We start from the raw sequence: 17606 nt of genomic DNA, 5'->3' as shown, positions 1-17606 counted from the left end.
GCAGTCCACGGATTTTGTGTTCTCGCTGCCTTTTGTTTGGCAGGAGAAAAACGAGAAAAAGGCAAAACATTCGCAAATTTAAATGCAAATTACCAGACAAAACTGATGAGCAGAGTTGACGGAGGAGGAGGAGGGGGAGGGGGATTTAGGGGGAGATGAACAAAAGTGTGTACAAAAGTATTGACGGTATAGGAAATAATGGCCTAAATAAAGTCGAAACAGGTGCCTCTCACAATAAGCTGGATGAAAATACGGCGGAAAATCTGGGAGGAAAATGTAGGGAATAAGCGGCAGCATATGTCGCGAAAAACTAAATCAAACGTTTTTGTGCGACCCGCAAAATGGAAAATGTGACTCTAATGGCAGCTAATAATCTATATATAAAAATGGATGAATATTGGGAGTTTAGAATATACATTTTGTATTGAAAGATAAATGTGGTGCACGGTATTTTCTTTTTCATTAAAAAACGAACTAATTTTTTAAAAGCTTTGAAATAGTTTTTTTGGATCTTTAAATACATTTTTGAATTAAATGAAAACCCATTAATTCCTTTGAAACTTTTTAATAGGTTTCCTTAAATATTTAAGGGTTATTTTTATAAAGATTACTATATATAAATTTCTTACACTTTTTTGGGATCATTTAGCATAGTTTTTATACTTTTTTTATTTGTTAATCGCCAATGGATTTATTCTTTCTGGATATAATCATTATATTTTTAAAAAGCTGGAAACTTTAAGTAATATTAAAATAAAATTCTATAAGGTTTATAAATGATTTTTATTTTTACCAGTAAAACTTAATCTCCCAGTCGATGTGCCTTACATTTTATTGGCGGCGACAAATCTCGGCTCATTTGGAGCATTTCAGTGTGTTTAGAATAGCGATACATGATTACTCCCAGCTCGGTAGTTCGGCCACGCCCACTGCCACCGCCCATATAAACCCACACAAAGTAGGCACACACACACACATACACAGGGGAAAAGAAGACTTGCTGGCTCGGCACGCACATACGCAATATTTTGATGCGATTTTGTGGCTCGCCAAATGATTTCGCTGATGTTCATTCCACAAAACCCCATTTTGGTGGGGGCTGGGGGGTTGGGGGGTTGGTTTCCAGGGGGAGGGGGCTGGCTCAAAGGGCAGGGCCTTCTGGGAGAGAAGGGGGCGTGGCATGGCAAAGGGAACAGCAGAATGGCATTGGGATTTGCTGCCATGTGACAACATGACAAAGTTCTCCAGCAGCCAGGAGATTTGTATTGTACCCCTTCGTATCTCTCCCTCACTTTTCCACCAGGTTTTTGCTCAGTGTTTACCCGCCATTAACCCAACGAACGCCACCCCCCCTTTTTTTCCACCCACCCCCACCCATGTTGGTCAGTTCCCATCGAGGTTTTCCCTGGCATTCGTTTGTTGCTCCGCCGTGAAAATCTGCGGTTCGCATCCCACTGCAAAAAAGAGTCCAAGAGTGAATGTGAATGCGAATGTGAATGCATATTCACCGTTCACCTCCATTTAGTGACACAAATGTCGGGCTTTTCCTCCTCATAAATCCAAAACAGTTGCCCATTGTACTGCGATTATTGTGCATTGGCAACATTGAACAAATTCTGAGCTAAAGCTAAAAGTTTCAATACAATTCGTTAGAAAAAATTTCCTAATTTTTGTGAGTCACAACCTTCTGAGCTCTTTTATTATAATAAAATTATTATAATATTTTTTAGACCTTTAAAAAATTGAAATTAAATGTAAAATTAGTTTAGCAATTAAAAATAAAACAAAATAGCTATTGCTGTTTAAACTAAATTTTTAGTCAAAACATTTTTTTTAAATACAATATAAATTATTAGCGAAACTATATTTTATGGAAAAATAACTAATTCAAATTCAAAATAATTCGTTAAAAGTTAGCCTTAATTTTTTGTATGGTTTTTGATTATAATAATATTTTGTTGTGACCTTGTAAAAAAGGCGGTGGCCTAATGATTAAAGGCAACGACTTCCAAATGAGCTATTTTAGCATTATGAATGGAATGGAATTGCCATTGCCAACCCAGAGTAACTCCTTTATTTGCTTAGTACTCATAAATACGGGTTTCATTCGTTTCGAGGGTTTTTCGAGGCAGAAGGCCAACCACTCGCTGAATAAACAGAACATTCATTCGGAACGGTCCGCAGCCAAAGACAATTTCTGGATGCCATAGTGGGCCATAACTCAGCCAACTGAATCAGCACTTGACTCCGGACTCGGGGACTTCAGGACTTTGGGACTTTAGGACTCTCTACTCTGACTTTGTCCTGTCCCTACTCAAAATTCACAAAAATTTATGCACTCCTCCGCTCATATTATATATATATATATATATATTTGACCATATCGTTGGGGTCCGGAGGTCTGGAGGTCCTCGGGTGCCATATTCCCAACTAACCAAGCGACAAACTTCATGACAGAACCTTTTTTACACAGCTATTTATTTATGTGGACGGCGGTGTGGCGCTGTTGGCGGGGAAAATTTGCTAAAAATCGTGCGAGACACTGCGTTGAAATAAAAACGAAATTTATTATTTATTTATTTCGTTATCACTTTGTATGCGACACAAAACCACACACACAGTTCCCTATTCCCCCAGACTTTCAGCCACAAAAGTGACAGGGAGTGAAAAGCCGAGGCGAACCAATTGCTACCCACCAAGGAAATAAAAGTAATAGTTCGCTATATATATATAAAATATGTGGTTGGTGTTTTTGGGACCCAAACTCAAACCACGACTGCGAACCATTTCGCCATCCTGGGCACGCATTTGCGATTAGAAAAAGGATACACGTAATTTTTTGTCCAACCTCCTTTTTTACGAGTTCTCCGGTGGTCCGGTTGTAATAAAAGTGCGAACGGCGGCAAGGTGACAAGTTAGCGGTTATTATTATGCCAAACGCCCAACTTTCCACCACCCCCAATCAACCCAAAAAAAAAGTAAAAGAGAGAGAGGGAAAAGGAGAAGGAGAAAAAAAGAAAAACCTTTAACCGACGACAAGCGCATTTACAATGGATTTGTTTTTGAATTGGAATTGGTTTTGCTTTTGGGTATTTTCGGTATTCCATATTGGATATTCCGTTTTGGATTACTCTCAGCAATTCGGCATTCGATACACTGCGGAAAATACTTATTTACTTAAATACAGTATGACCAAGCAGAGAGAATATCCTAACAAACTAAACAGTGTGACCTTGCCATGAAAAATACGACTAAAATTAGTTTATTTTACGATTTAGATGAGGCAAATCGTATTTAATAAACCGAATAATATTCTTACTACACTTTTTTTCTAAGCGTACTCTCATGCGTTATTCGCTTTGCCTTTGGGTCGCATTGATGGCGTTTTTAATGGCTTTGTCTGTGGCACTTCGACGAGGTTCCTTTTGGTCTCGGGGTCACCGGGTTTTCGAAGGATGGGCGATGGGTTGGGTCAAATGTTACGCTGAGTGCGATGCCAAGGAGCAGTAGCACTAGGCAGACAATGGCGTACACAAAAAACCCGGGGATAAATCAATGTTTGGTTATTATCGATAACGATTATTTGGGTCACAACGAGGGCAATTACTCGACAAAAAGTTTGCTAAGCGATTGATAGGGTTGGATGGGTTGCGTTCCGTTCCCCCAAAAAAGGACTATTGATTAACTAAAATATATGGCGAAAGGTAACCATTGAAGGAGTCCACAGAGTTTAATATCAACACTTTTCATTGGAATATAATGCTGAGCGTATTTATCCAATTAAAATTGTTATGCACAACTTTTCGCTAGCTTCAAATTCAAAACAAGTACACTGGGGTGGATAAATTGCTAAAGGATTTCCCCTTTATCTTTCGATAAATATGCATACTGCAAAGTTAGTAATCAAGTGCAAATACTTTGACAATCACATTGTTAGTCACGCACCCGCCCCGCCAACGAGTTTTTCCATTTACCAGCTACGCCCCTGCTTTTTCCGACGATCCACAACATCCACATCCAATCCCCCCTGCGAACTTGAAGCCTTAGCGTTCGTTGTGTCCAAAACTATTTGAGCGTCAAAAGTTTGCCTCAAATTACCGTCGCGCTACATAATTCAGGCAAACTTTGCCCGCCGCTCAACTGAAGCTAGAATGCAGATGCAGATGCCAAAGCCAAAAGCTCGAGGTTCAGCCAGATGAGCACTTAGAAAAATTAAAAACGCAATTCCTTCGATTAAGGTGAAAGATGATTATTATATCGGAGTATTCCTTATCATCTCTGTTATCTAGACTACTCTATAAAATTATAGACAAAAAATGAGATGTAGCAAAAATCACACAGAACGGATTGATATAAAAATCTAAAAGAAAACGTAAATTCGGAAAAAATTTATTATAAACTTAGTATAAGCCATTAAAACCAAAGCTGATAAGAATATATATGTACTACATATTTTTCTGAAGTCTTGCGAATAAAAAACTCATATCAATGTACAATGCAACATTTAATCTCTTGATTTTGGCGAAAAAGCTCTTAAGTTCTCAAGTGCCGAAATAGCTCAGTTGGGAGAGCGTTAGACTGAAGATCTAAAGGTCCCCGGTTCAATCCCGGGTTTCGGCAAAAAAAAAATACATTTTTTTGTATGCCTCAAATATATGTTATATATTTTTTTATTTAGAAGAATATATTTAAAATGGAATTTTTTGATTTTTTATATGTAGAAAAAATTTGTAATGACAAAAATGTATTGAAAATAAAAGAAAATTTTTTTAAAACACACTATTTACAGACTTACAAACTTTTTCTATGCATAAAAAATTTAATCAAATTTTTGCTTTCTTATTTCTGCAAATTATAGGCCCACCATATATTTTTGCAGTGACTCCCTGCATATTTTTTGCATGCATTCGGTGGAGTCGCATTCGCTGGCTGATTAGCGCGACAGCCGCCAGTTCAGTTGAGTTTGTTCAGTTTGCTCAGTTTGCTCAGTTTGCTCCCCAGTTTGTCAGAATGTTTTGGCGGCACAGGGCGGCCAACTTTGCGCTAAACGTGCGCAACGCCAGGCCAAATGAAAAGTTTTCAATAAGCTAAACACTTCAAGCTGCCAGACAGAAGTATTTCGGCGACTGACAGACAGTCAGACATTCAGACACTTCGACTTTAGACGCTAATGAATTCGAGCGTGGTGCATAAAAATGCAGCACAGTTTTTGGCCAAAAAGTAGTGTGAGCCTTGGAACTGCAACTCGAAAGTATGCATTTAATTGATTTCGAGGAGGAGGATGGCCCTTAAAAGGGGGCCAGGCCAAGGCAAATACTTACTTACTTACACTCCACACCCATTGAAACTCAAACGGCAGAGATCATCGGGCGTCTTATGAAAATGTTTGCCTGGCATTCGAGCTCCGGCAAACTATTTCGTGCTTCTGACTCACCCCCGCTTACCCAAATTGTTATGTGAGCTTAACTTAATTAGAAAAGGCTATAAAAACCCAAGTGGCATGTCCTGGGATGCCAGAACAAGCGCTATTTAGATTTTATAGCTTCTTCTGTTTTATAAGCTAATGATTGAATTGGAAATGGCAAAGACTATGGAACAACAACAAGTAAAAAATAAACAAAAAAAATATTAAACAAAATTAAATCTTGTTTTTTACCAAATTTAAATTATTTCCGAATTTTGGTTTTTGTTTTTAACCCTTTTTTTTAGAAATAAATGGATCTTATTAATCTTAATAAGATTAAAAATAGCTAAGCTCCTTATCAGATTTAAGGCAAACCTCTCATCAGATTTAAGGGATATTATGCACAAGTCCTTTTCAGATTGCCTAACTTCAATTCATTTTCTCTCCGCGACGCAATTGCATCTCATTGGTTGCTATGCAAATAGCCATGCATTTAAATTAATCATACGCACTGTGTGCACGTCTGTGTTTGCGCGTACGTGTGTGTATGTATGTGTGTGTGTGTGCGAAATAGGTAACGGTTAACGGCAGCCATTTGATTGTGTGAGTTAAGTTAAGGTTGTGCATGTGCAATTTGCAAGATTGCTTTGCTTGGTAAAACGGATGATCTGCATTCAATATCCCGAACTGCCATCAAAAGGCAACTCTCAAGTGCCTAAACATGGAAAAAATACGGGGTATTTTACACGAACTTTTAAAGAAAAATCAAGAACATAAATATAATAAAAACATGAGTGAAGAAAACTAGAGCTTTCAATATTTGTTAAATAAGAAATATTTTCAAAACATTTATAATTTCACAATACGTTTAAATACATTTTAAATAAATTTTAAAAATTGTAATAAAATTTTAATAATACAATAATAAATATATTTAAAACAAAATTAAGATTGAGATTAAAATTAAATGAATTTAAATAGTTATATTTATTTCTAACGTTATCTGTTTAAATGAAGATCTTAACTAGGAACCGAATTTTCCTATTTCTTATATGCAATCCACATTTATTTTACCTATAACTAACGTGAGAAAACTATCCCATTTTTTTGCCCTTTTTCAGGTGCATTGTGTTCGTAAGGAGTTGCGAAAAAATAAGGTTAAGAAATCGCTTACCTTAATTTATGTGCACACTTTCAGTTTGAGCAGCACTGAAAATGTGTAAATGTGTCCCGCTTTTCGAGTGTGTGTGTGTGTGCGTGAGTGTGTTTGTGTTTGTCCTGGTGTTTGTGTATATAAATCAGCCCGGGAAGAGGAAGTGCTTAGCTTAGCTTAGCTAAGCAAACTAGTTCCAGTCCGGCACACAGCACCAACAATCGGAATCAAACTGAAACAAGCAAGTTTTCTGGCCCGCAGCTAGCAATATTGGATGAAACAAACAGCGGCCAACACTGCGAGAAAGAAGTGTGTATAATATAAACAAAAAGTATATTCCAAGCCACAGCGAAATTCCAAAGAAAGTTTATAAGAATTTGAATTGTAATATCGATACCCTTCAAAATATCGAAAATATCGATAATTTGCAAGCTCTATTTCTTAAACATATGTCATAAATATGGATTTAAAACAAAATTAAATAAACAGAGATTTGAAATACTTTTTAAAAAAGCCGAAAAGTATGCAAGTCCTTTGTGAAATTTGTTTTTCTGAGCATTCCGCAGTTTTAAAATTTCAAAATAAACTTAAGCCACAAATAGTTATATTTTTCGCTTAAGCGTCAAATATTTCCGTCACACATTGTTTGCCATTCCATAATGGCCACCATTTGCGATGTTTCTTCTATAAATTCACGTTTATCTCGCCATTCATAATTGTTAAGTGGCAGCCATTTGGGCATTTCGATAAATAGCCATCCCACCGCCATCGCCTATTTATGGCGATAATTAAAAAGAGGATTTTCCACCGAGGCATTTAATACTGGCTATGGTTTTATATTTTTTCCCCCTTTTTTCTATTTTTGCCCAGTGTTTTGAGGGGGGGTTAAGGGGTTAAGCGGGAAGATAATCCAGAGACAAGACCCAGATCAGGCTATCCGGCAACCACTTAGGCCCATCCCCTGCTAACCACCCCTTCTTGGCCCGCTTTTCTTCGCTTTTAGCTGCTTTTCTTCGGGCTGCCTTTGCCTTAACAAGCAGCTGGGCCTGACAACTGTTTGTTGGCCCCCCGATATTACGTATACGTATATATATTCGCAGTTCAGTTTTAGTCGCTTGTCGTGTGCAGGGCTATTACCATTAGTTGTTGCTGCTTTTTGTTGCCTTTGCCACTTGACACTAAACGAAAATGAAACTGAAAATTGTTTCGGCCGAGCCGCAGGCGGCGACAGCCGTAAAACACAAGTAAACACAGAGAGGCAAAGGCTAAGCTAAGCCGAAACCTGAATGTCCTTCGAAGGACGAAGCTTTACTTTTTTTTTGGGGGGAATAATAAAGTAAAAAAAACACAAAACAACTCAAACTTCGAACCACACATCTAGGGCTTATGCTTTGGGATTATATTCTCCGGAAAAAACAAAAGTGCACAATTGATGAACACTGGTTTTGTTGCATTCCCTAATGGAGTTTTTATTTATTTTCTATTTTCCCCTAACAAAAATATAATACTCTAAAAGGTAAACAGTTTCTAAAGCCACACAACCATTAAAAGTTTTCACTTTTTCTCGTTTAGTTTTAAACGAAATAGCTATCACACAGAAACAAAAATTCACAAAAGATCAAATTGATATGTGAAGGTTCATTTTGATATGAACCAAGATTATGTTTATCTTAATGTACAATATTTGTTTAAAAAAAATTCTGAATGTAGTATTTTAAAAGAGAATTTTTATAACTTTTTTATAAAATATAAAGTTGATATGTTTGAATCATTAATTTGACCTTATTCATTTTGGCTTTGTATTAATTTGAAATAAGGTTAAAATTACCTTTTTTCTTATCGAATTTTTTTCTGTGCAAATGTTGAAGACTTGTTGATTTTCCAAAAAAAAAAGGCTTCTTCTAATTTGTAAACTAATGAAATCTAAATCCCACAGAAATCCTACGACTTCATTGACTGGATTAAAAATAAATTTTAGATTAGCTACAAATCTAATTCAATCAAAAGTTTCCACCTGCATCTTTTGTGGCCTCCTGGGAATGAATGGATGGTTTTTTAATGTGTTAAATAGTGGAAAGATGCCTGTTGTTGTTCTTCTTCTTTTTCCCCCGAGTCCTGCCACACAGTGCATATGCTGTTCGTTCTGTGTCCTGGTGAAAATTGTTGTGGCAAGGCAGTTGGGAAATGTTTACAGTTTCACAGCCACTTGAAAAAAGTTCTCCCTTTGCCACGCCCCCTTGTCACCCCCGCCCCAATGGTTTTTACTTGGCCAGGTTATTTATAGCTGTCGCTCGTTTGTTGTACGTATTTTTTAATAAGTTGTTTTTGCCTGTCGCTCGGTTTATATTTTGCATAAATTATGTCAGCTACCGACCAAACCTCACTTTCTCCCCCATCTACCCTTTCTTCCACTTTCTCCCAGCGACAACACTTTAAAGTTTTAATGGCTCTCCGCCTAGGTTTCAGTGTATGTTCATGTTTGTTTGTTTGTTTGCCTGCTTGTGTTTTATTAATGAGCTGCGCCAAATTAAGTTTAATGTGTGTGAGTTATCTGTGTGTTTGTTGGAGAGTTTGCATATTTAAATGTTGCAAGCTGTCGCTGTCTCTGTTACTCCTGTGCCCTTTTTGTACAGGAAAAATAATTGTTTGTTATTTATTTACCTAAAAAGTGATCTATACAAAAGACGTAATGTGACCATGACTGTTATTGAGTATTTCAGTGTGACTGTTTACTGTGCAGACATGTTTATGCGTGCTAAGAATGGTGCAATAATATGTTATCACTATTTCACTTATAAAAACACTGAAATGTAACTTTCCTGTGACATTTTTTCAACGTGTAGCATCTGTCATCTCCCCATCGCCCTTTTGCCACCGTCCATCTCTGTTTGACATTTATCATTTATAATTGTTTTGACTATGGCAAAGGGACTTCCGAGTCCGAGAATCTGTGACCGAAAACAGGGAGGCGGTGGGTGGTTAAGGGTAAAAGTGGGCTGAGCTGGGAGGTTAAAGGGATTCATGTAACGGTTTTCTTTGTGCATGCATATATTTTGACATTTTGACATGCATTAAATCAGTCAAGCGTAAGCCACTTTGAGCTCCTCCTTTGACTCTGCGGTGCACGCTCAGCTGCTCTAGTCCCGTCTCTTTCCTTTGAGCTCCTCTCGCCTCCTCTCTTTCGCACACACACTCCATTCATCCATCTATCCATCCATCCATCTCCGTCTCCATCTCATCTCGGTCTTTTCGGGGCGCCAAGTTTTGGTGGCAAAGCGAAAACCGCAGCCATGTATTTAAATGCGCACTTAAATTTTGAATGCAACTTGAGAGAGTTTCGAGTGCCACTGAATGACACGATATTCCATATATATATATATAAGTACATATACTATATATAGTATTAATGATGTCAAACTGCCGGAGGGTCATTCACTCAAGTAATGGCAACCGGCGGCGGGGATTACACTCCCTTTTGACTTTATTCGGCTTTGATCTTTCGGTGCTTGATCCGCTTTGATTTGTCTGATTTGCCTCAGTCCATCTTGTACTTTTTGCTTTCGATTTGTGGTCCATGCACAGGAAGAAATTTGTTACTGAGTGGTTTTATTTAGGGGCAAGGGAAAAGGAGATGATTCAAAGATGCTTTATATGCATCACAATCTGCTTTGGTCATACTGAAAATGTATGTGTGTGTGTGTGCATGGTCACACTATCCTAGCTTTAAACTAACTGAATTTGACCTTGGCTCTACAAAACCTTGAATAAATTTGAAATAAAACATTCTAATTTATGTTTCTATGTGGCACAAACAATTCAAGGTCAAAATCCAAGCCCTAATCAGTCATAACTTAAGGATTGATCTCTTATCTTGCCTCTTGGCTCTACAGATGTACCATCTCGACATATATCTGCAGATCTTGTGCTCCTGGACACTCCCCATCCATCGCGAGCCCTAAATTTATGGCTCCTCCCGACAGCCGCAGAGATTTGGCGCTGGGAGCAACAAACAGTTTACGGAAATTTATGTGGCCAGAAATTTGCACATGTTAATTGCTACAAAGCAGGGGGCGGAATGGGTGGAAGGGGCGTGACCACTGCGACGACGACGACGACTACGACTAACGGTACCCAAGGCCGATTGTCCGCTGTTGACGCCGAAAATGCTGCGAGTCGAGAATTTATGGATAAATTATCGAATTTATTTATTTTCCGCTTCTCTCTCGTGTGCTTGTGTTTACTTTCAGATTTCTTTTAAATTTAGCTGCAACAATTTTTCATAATTTTGCCGTTGGCATAAATCAACGAAAAAAAGAGAGGGGTACAGCAACAAGAACAACAAGCATATCCATGTTTCTAGTCATTTGTTTTGGGCAACAGTTTTGCAGTCACCGCACGCAGGCGAAAGCGACACAGTTTTCATCTGGGCTCCCTGGGCCCCCTGGCTTCCCCTCCCCCCTCTCGCTTTTATTATTTTTTCCTGCCAACAAAAGCAGGCAAGGACCCAGAAGAAAATGTGGCCATCGGGCGGGGCGATGCGATGCGGTGGGGCGGTTTTTAGAGGGTGGCGCTCCAAACGGGTGGCGCTGTGGGTGCACTCGGAAAAATGCTAGATCAATAGAGAAAGCAAAACTCAAACGAACTTTGTATCTTAGCAAACCAAAATGTTTCTCACTAAACGTGAAGATTTGAAGACATTTTAAAGATCAATCATCAATATCTTAATCGTTTTTTATAAGATTAAAATATACATACAAAATTAGCTCTTAAATTTAGACAATAGTGTATAGAAATACCAACGTTCTGCCGGCATGGTCACACTACAGGATTAGCCTTTGAATTTAGAAAGCAATGTATAAAAATACCACCCTTCTGCAGGCATGGTCACACTACTCTTTGTTTTCTTGAAATGTACAATAGAATTTCACAATATTGTGACCATGTTTTTTTCCAGTGTGCAGTCTGAGCGTTAGCGAGAATGAGCGACGATGTCTGGCACAATTACGCCAGCAACAACAAGTGCAACAACGGGGCAGCATCTATAGTAGTGGCTACAGAAACAACAATAACGAATAACGTATAACGAATAACGAAAAACCCCCGACGGTCGTCGTTCCCGTTTGTCGGTGTTATTACCGTTACTCTTCTTTGGCGTCTTTAATTAAGGCGTGGGCAGCGGCGGGCGAAACAAAAATTTTAATTTGTTTGTAATTAATATGCTGAGGTTTCGTCTCGTCGCGCAAAAGGATGCATTATTGTGCATTGGTCCCACTGAATGGAATGTGACACTCGACACTTGAAACTCGAATTTATTAACTGCCGACAAAATTGCATTGCATTTAAATTAACTTAAGAACCCCACTGGGGCTTTGGTTTGAGTGAATTTTAATTTCATTTAATAAACTTGATTGCATTTGGAATTGTTTTCAGTTTGCAGTTGCAATATATGTGGAGTGGTTTTATTTGGCAACCACTCACAATTTAAATGTAATTAAATACATTGGATTTGCTATTTCCTGTAATTTGTACAGTCCCATACTCAACTCAAACTGCACTTTGGCCACACTAATCGATCTCTAAGCACTCACCTGATGCTTTTCCTTAGGATTTCCGCGATCTGTTGACAACTGTTGCCAGTGGATCGCAATTTAATCACTTTTCGCTTGATTTCTTCAGTCCACACTCCACGTTTAAAAACGGTACGCGATCCAAGCCGCTTACAAAAATACACAACACTATATATTTCAATTTGTATCCTTTATCTTAAAGGGAAACCGCCAATTGTTGTTGTTGTTGTTGCTTCAGCTGCTGGCGATTTTGGCCATCAGACAAAAACTGTCGGCGGCGCCGCGTGCACGTGGTTTTGGCCTCTGTTTGGGCCATGGCTAAGCAGCTCGAATATAGGACTTGTAATCCGTAGAACTTTTGCAGGACTTTTAGTTATTTCTCGACACTCTGTGAAGCACTTGCAAAAAAAAGGGAAGTTTGTAAACAAAACACTGTTAAAATCGCGTGTTGGCTGGATTTACTAACTGTTTTCAACGCACGCGAAACGAAAGTTGTTGTTTTTCCAAGTTTTTCGATGCGCGGAGCGACCGTTCGGCTTGGAACACAATTCAATTGTGTTGTAAAAAATTGGTTGGCAGCTGCCCGTTTTGAATTTGAACCGGTTCGGCAGGCCGCTATCGAACCAGTTCGATTTCGAAGCGATAATCATAACAATGCGATTGTAATAGTTTTTTTAACTCTTATTTTGTTATAATTAAATTATAATTACTCACGAAAATAGGGAAAAACGTAAGGAAACGTAAGAAAAGAGGAGATCGAAACAGTGTAGCCACACCTGTGGAATATATCGGAACTAGCTCCGCGGTTGTGCTCTTGGCTAAGCATGTATTTATGGTATTTTTCAAAAACCCCCCGCCTGGTCGCACTAAAATCGCTCTGCTTTTTTTTAGTTGTTGTGAATTAAATTAATTAATGCTGATTTAAGCGAATTTAAGCAATTTCGAGGCTGTGCGAAGAGCCGGTCAAGCGGTTTAGCCATGAATTTCCCGCTGGCGAGCGCCAACAACAAGGAGAGCCTGCGGGCGGCCTGCAAGAAATGCGGCTACGCCGGTCACCTGACTTATCAATGCCGCAATTTTCTCAAGGTAAAAACCGCATGTCAATGGGAATATATTATAAAATATATATCATTAAAAACAGGTGGATCCGAACAAGGAGATACTGCTGGATGTGGAGAGCACCAGTTCGGATTCGGAGCTGGATTACCTCACGCCGCTCACGGAGTTGCGGGCCCAGGAGCTGAAAAGCGGCAACAGCGCCGCCAATCCAGCGGATGCACTGCATCCTCCATCGCTTCCCTTGGAGAAAAAGCAGCCGAAGAAGAAGCAGCCCAAGAAGAAGCACAAGAAGAGGAGCAGCAATAGCAAAGATAAGGAGAAGGAGAAATCCCTGAGGAAGCACAAGAAGCAACACCACAGCAAGAAAAGCAGGAAGCACAAATTAAAATCCAGTTTGGAGCAACTGCAGCAGCAGAGTAAAACCAAAACAACGGGCAAGCGACCCAGCAGCGGCAGCAGCAGCAAAAAGAGCAAGAGACGCCGGTCATCCTCCACCAGCGAGGAATCCTCCAGTAGCAGCAGCTCCTCCTCATCCTCCTCCAGTTCCTCCTCTTCAGAGGATTCCGACTCTGATAGCGAGGATAGCACCTCCACCAGCGATTCCAGCGACAACGAGGAGAGCAGCACCAGCGAATCCGATGAGTATGGGCGCAAAAAGAAGCGACAAGGCAAATACAAGCGCAAATCCTCGGACAACTCGGCCATGCTGCGTCGCAAGAAGACCAAGGTGAAGCGGAAGCGACATCGCGCCGGCGGCTCTGGTGGCCCACAGGCGGGCAGCAGCTACCTGAGCAGCCTCAGCGACAGCAGCACCTACTGATTACCGATTAGAATGAGAATCTGCATCTGAATCTGGATACACAACAGCTGCCTCCAAAAACAAGCACTCGCCTAGTTCGATTTCCGTTTAGCCGTAAAGTTAAAAAATAATAACAGGGGAGGATGACGAACCTCCGCCCTCTTCCACACACAGAGACTGCCTCCAGTTATCCTATCCCCCGATATACAAAAAACATAAAAACTCTTCCCCGGATCACGAAAAGCAAACACTAAACCCTAGACTTGTCCTAGCCCTTAAGTTTCCAGCCTAAAGTGCTGCAAATACAACAAATTAGTTTGTACAAGAGGAACGTTTGACGAGTTTTTAATCAGGGAAAGAAAGGGAAGAACCGCCGAGATGCTGTGGGACTTTATAATAATAAATAATATAATATTTAAGACAGGGACTGCAAATTAGTGTTTAAAATAAGCTTAAAAAGATTTAAAGGCCGAAACAGCGTCCAAAAAATATGGGAAAAATATATAGAACATTAAAAGGGATTACAGGTCCTTAAAATGTCCGTCTCATAATTCATTGAAAGGCATTGACTTGAAAATCAATGCTGTTTTTAGATTTTTGCAATATACCCATTGGTTGAAAAGATATTTGCATTCAATAAAAATTTGAGAAAAAGCCTTTTTTAATTTTTATAATAAAAATTGGGGGTTAAGACTTATTTTCAATGTTTATAATTTAAAATGGAGTATAAGACTTATTTTCAGTTATTATAATTGTAAAATTAAATGTATAATAATTCTTATTCTCCAATTTGTATTATTAACATTTAGAAAAACCACGTTAAAGAACTTAAAACAGGGATCGTAATTATTATGGTTTTAAAAGTATAAATTTAAAAAAATTGACATTATTATAATAAAAATGTCTTCATAAAAATTACAACATAAGAATTTTGAAAAAATCCCAATTTTTATAAAAATTACAAGTTTTTTTTTTATTAATTTATATTTTTTATTTACAAAATCATAATAATTACGATCCCTGCTTTAACTTCTTTAACAGTATTCAATCATAGCTCTTTCTCCAATTTAAATCAGAACAAAACAATAGTTATTATCAGCTTATCTATATATTTAATTTCCCAAATCATAATTCAACAAGGTAACTAATATCTTTTAGAAAACGATCGTTAAATGGTCATAGTTTTTATTTTTAAGGCTATACTGGTAGTGTGTGGCTTGTAATTATCGATATGTCAGGCATCCTGAACAAACAATTTAATACATTTTCGGGGTACTTAAACCCTATGACTACTATATCCGAACCGTGCTGGCATCGTTCGGTTTCTGAAAGATCCGCAGTGCCTCCTGCAGGACGGCAATGTGTCGCTGCATTTTGGCTATTTGCTTGGAAGACAGCTCGCAGTTGTGACAACTGGATTCCAAATGGGAATCTCTTTGTTTTTTCTGCTCCCTGAGATCGCCATTCTGGCTGAGGAGTTCCTCGCAAAGCGAACAGGCGGAGCAGCGCAGATCCTCGAGCGCCTGTTCGCGTGCCTTTAGGTTTCTCTTAAGCGCACGATTCTCCCGCTTGAGGTTGAGTAGCTTCTGCTCCAGCTCCAACATCTCATCCTCGCTGTCCTCTTGATTTTGAGCAGAAGGAGGAGGTGGTGCTACCACCGCTGACTTTCCTCCTATGCGCTGCATGGCCTGCAGTATGGCGTCCATTTTGTGCTCCATCATCGCAGTGTCTAGAGTCTTTAGTGTCTTTCCCTGCTCCTCATTCGATGATGAACCAATGGGTCGCGGCAGTGGCGTGACTATCACATCCTCGCTACGTTGTTCCTCCTCCTCATTCTGATCCTCCAGCTTCTCCAGACTGCTGGGCATCGCTATCCTTGCACGTGGCTGCGGCTGTGGATTCCCTCTCGGTTTAGACAAATCCTCGCCAGACTGCTGTTCCACTGGCAGTTTGTTTTTCAACATATAGCCCACAAATTCCTGCTCATCCGCTGGCTTCTCGAATCGCAGGCTCCAGAAACGTTGCTCTGCATCGTAGAACTGCAGATAGGACTCCCGCAGGATGACCTTTCCCTGGTGATGGGTGGTCAGCACCTGGTTTTTGCTCTTGTAGACAATCAGCTTGCAGCTTGGATGATCCAGATGATCGGCGGCCAAAATGGAGAGGGCCAAACCGACGCGTCCTAAATTTTGGGAGCTCTGATAGGCATGAACCACCTTGGCGATCACCGTGTTCCAGGTGGGCGAAGGAGGATCTCCCTGATCTGATTTGGGAATCCTGGGAATACCCGGCTTTTTGATACTCTGTGATTTTTTGGAGCCACCCGGTTGATAGCGCAAACTGGAGGATTCCTGCTCCAAGGCACGGCCGTCATCCTCGAAGATCTGACGCAAATTGCGGGGGCTAAAGATCACATTTACAGGGCTTTAATATCGTATCATAACAAAATGACATGGTAAATGTAAATAAGAACCTGCGGAAGTCGTCAAAGAAGTCCTGGTGGTCCAGATCGTTGAAATCCATGACGGCTACTTCACCAGCGTTATATCACTTGAATTTGTACCGACCGACCAACATATATCACTACACTTAAGGCCCGTTTCAACAAAAATACATGAATTATTAATTACAAAATAAAAAATTAATTAGGGATGGGAGAAACGCATAAAATACAAAATTAGTGGTGGCTTTTACGATGCGATAGCCATCGTCACCATCCACATACCGAAATAATACCAAATATATACCATAAATATGTATCGTAATTCAAATTGAAATATCTTCAACAATTTAGGGAATATATTTATAGATTGTACAATAGTAGCCATTTTTTTACCAATCATTTTATTTAATTTATTGTATACAACCCTTTCTCAATTTAAGGATTGGATGATCTATGGTATTTGTTCATTAATTAATAACCGAGTTTCTTTAAAACAAATTTATTGATTACAAATACCTTGTTTTCCAAAAACTGCAATTTTAAGACCTAATTTATGGTTTTTCATACAATAATACTCTTTAGTCTTAATAGTTATTTTCAAAAATAAGTTAAAAATAATATTAGTTAATACAGATTTTAATTTAAATTTTTAACTTTTTTTTTAAATTTATTTTTTATTTATGTTTATTTTCAGAATTGAAAATATATTTTTAATCAACCATTATTCCTCATTAATAACTAATACCATCGATTGTTTTCAAAGTCATGGCCTGCTAATTTAGCTATTTATCACTTTCTCGAAGCCAAGTTTTATTTTTAGTCATCCAATTTCACAACAAATGAAATGGTAATTAATATTTTTGGGCATAATATTCGACTATTGGCGGTAACCCCCTGGTCACTATATTACCGTCAAGAAATCAACTCAATATACTGGGAAAACCAGCGGGAAGAAATCTTATCAGGTTTACCAGAGAATCTGAGAGAATATAACACCTTAGAGCTCGATCTCTGCTCTCTGCAGATTCTTCCAGCATTAAACAAAAAAAAAGTAGAATATAGAGTTGACTTACCCACTTTACCAAGGTTCTTCTTGCTGAATTCGTATTTCACAATGAGCCCGCCAACCTTCCGAAGGCCATCCAAAGAATCAGCAAAATTACACTGAAAATAATAATAAT

The 17606-nt window shown here is 38.9% G+C and overlaps 3 protein-coding genes and 1 non-coding gene across 5 annotated transcripts in view; 2 read left to right on the top strand and 2 right to left on the bottom strand.

The window, feature by feature from the left end:
* LOC138913903 (uncharacterized) overlaps positions 1-17606 on the bottom strand; it is a 164479-nt gene that overhangs the window by 30753 nt on the left and 116120 nt on the right. The window contains exon 1 of one of the 2 annotated variants that reach the window (XR_011419783.1): positions 12146-12659. Coding sequence is in view for 1 of the 2 variants with exons in the window: in XM_070219085.1 (XP_070075186.1) it covers positions 17499-17589 (91 nt within the window). In the remaining variant the exon portion in view is untranslated. Of the gene's footprint in view, positions 1-12145; positions 12660-17498; positions 17590-17606 lie in introns of those variants that run through there. The other variant, XM_070219085.1, reaches the window with a different exon arrangement.
* Positions 4548-4620, top strand: TRNAF-GAA (transfer RNA phenylalanine (anticodon GAA)). The gene has a single exon. It is a non-coding gene; the product is annotated as a tRNA-Phe (tRNA).
* On the top strand, positions 12974-14313 carry LOC108054429 (protein SREK1IP1). The gene is made up of 2 exons (XM_017137394.3): positions 12974-13210; positions 13266-14313. Exons 1-2 carry the CDS (start codon positions 13103-13105, stop codon positions 14001-14003), a joined length of 846 nt encoding a protein of 281 aa, XP_016992883.2. The 5' UTR covers positions 12974-13102; the 3' UTR covers positions 14004-14313.
* Positions 15151-16653, bottom strand: LOC108054428 (uncharacterized). The gene is made up of 2 exons (XM_017137393.3): positions 16456-16653; positions 15151-16385 (listed from the first exon to the last, which is right to left on the bottom strand). The coding sequence occupies exons 1-2, from the start codon at positions 16503-16505 to the stop codon at positions 15275-15277; spliced, it is 1161 nt and encodes a 386-aa protein (XP_016992882.2). The 5' UTR covers positions 16506-16653; the 3' UTR covers positions 15151-15274.

The sequence above is a fragment of the Drosophila takahashii genome, chromosome X (assembly GCF_030179915.1).
Source record: "Drosophila takahashii strain IR98-3 E-12201 chromosome X, DtakHiC1v2, whole genome shotgun sequence".
Taxonomy (NCBI): domain Eukaryota; kingdom Metazoa; phylum Arthropoda; class Insecta; order Diptera; family Drosophilidae; genus Drosophila; species Drosophila takahashii.
The sequence above is the reverse complement of the archived record's forward strand: the minus strand, read 5'-3'. Positions and strand labels throughout refer to the sequence as shown.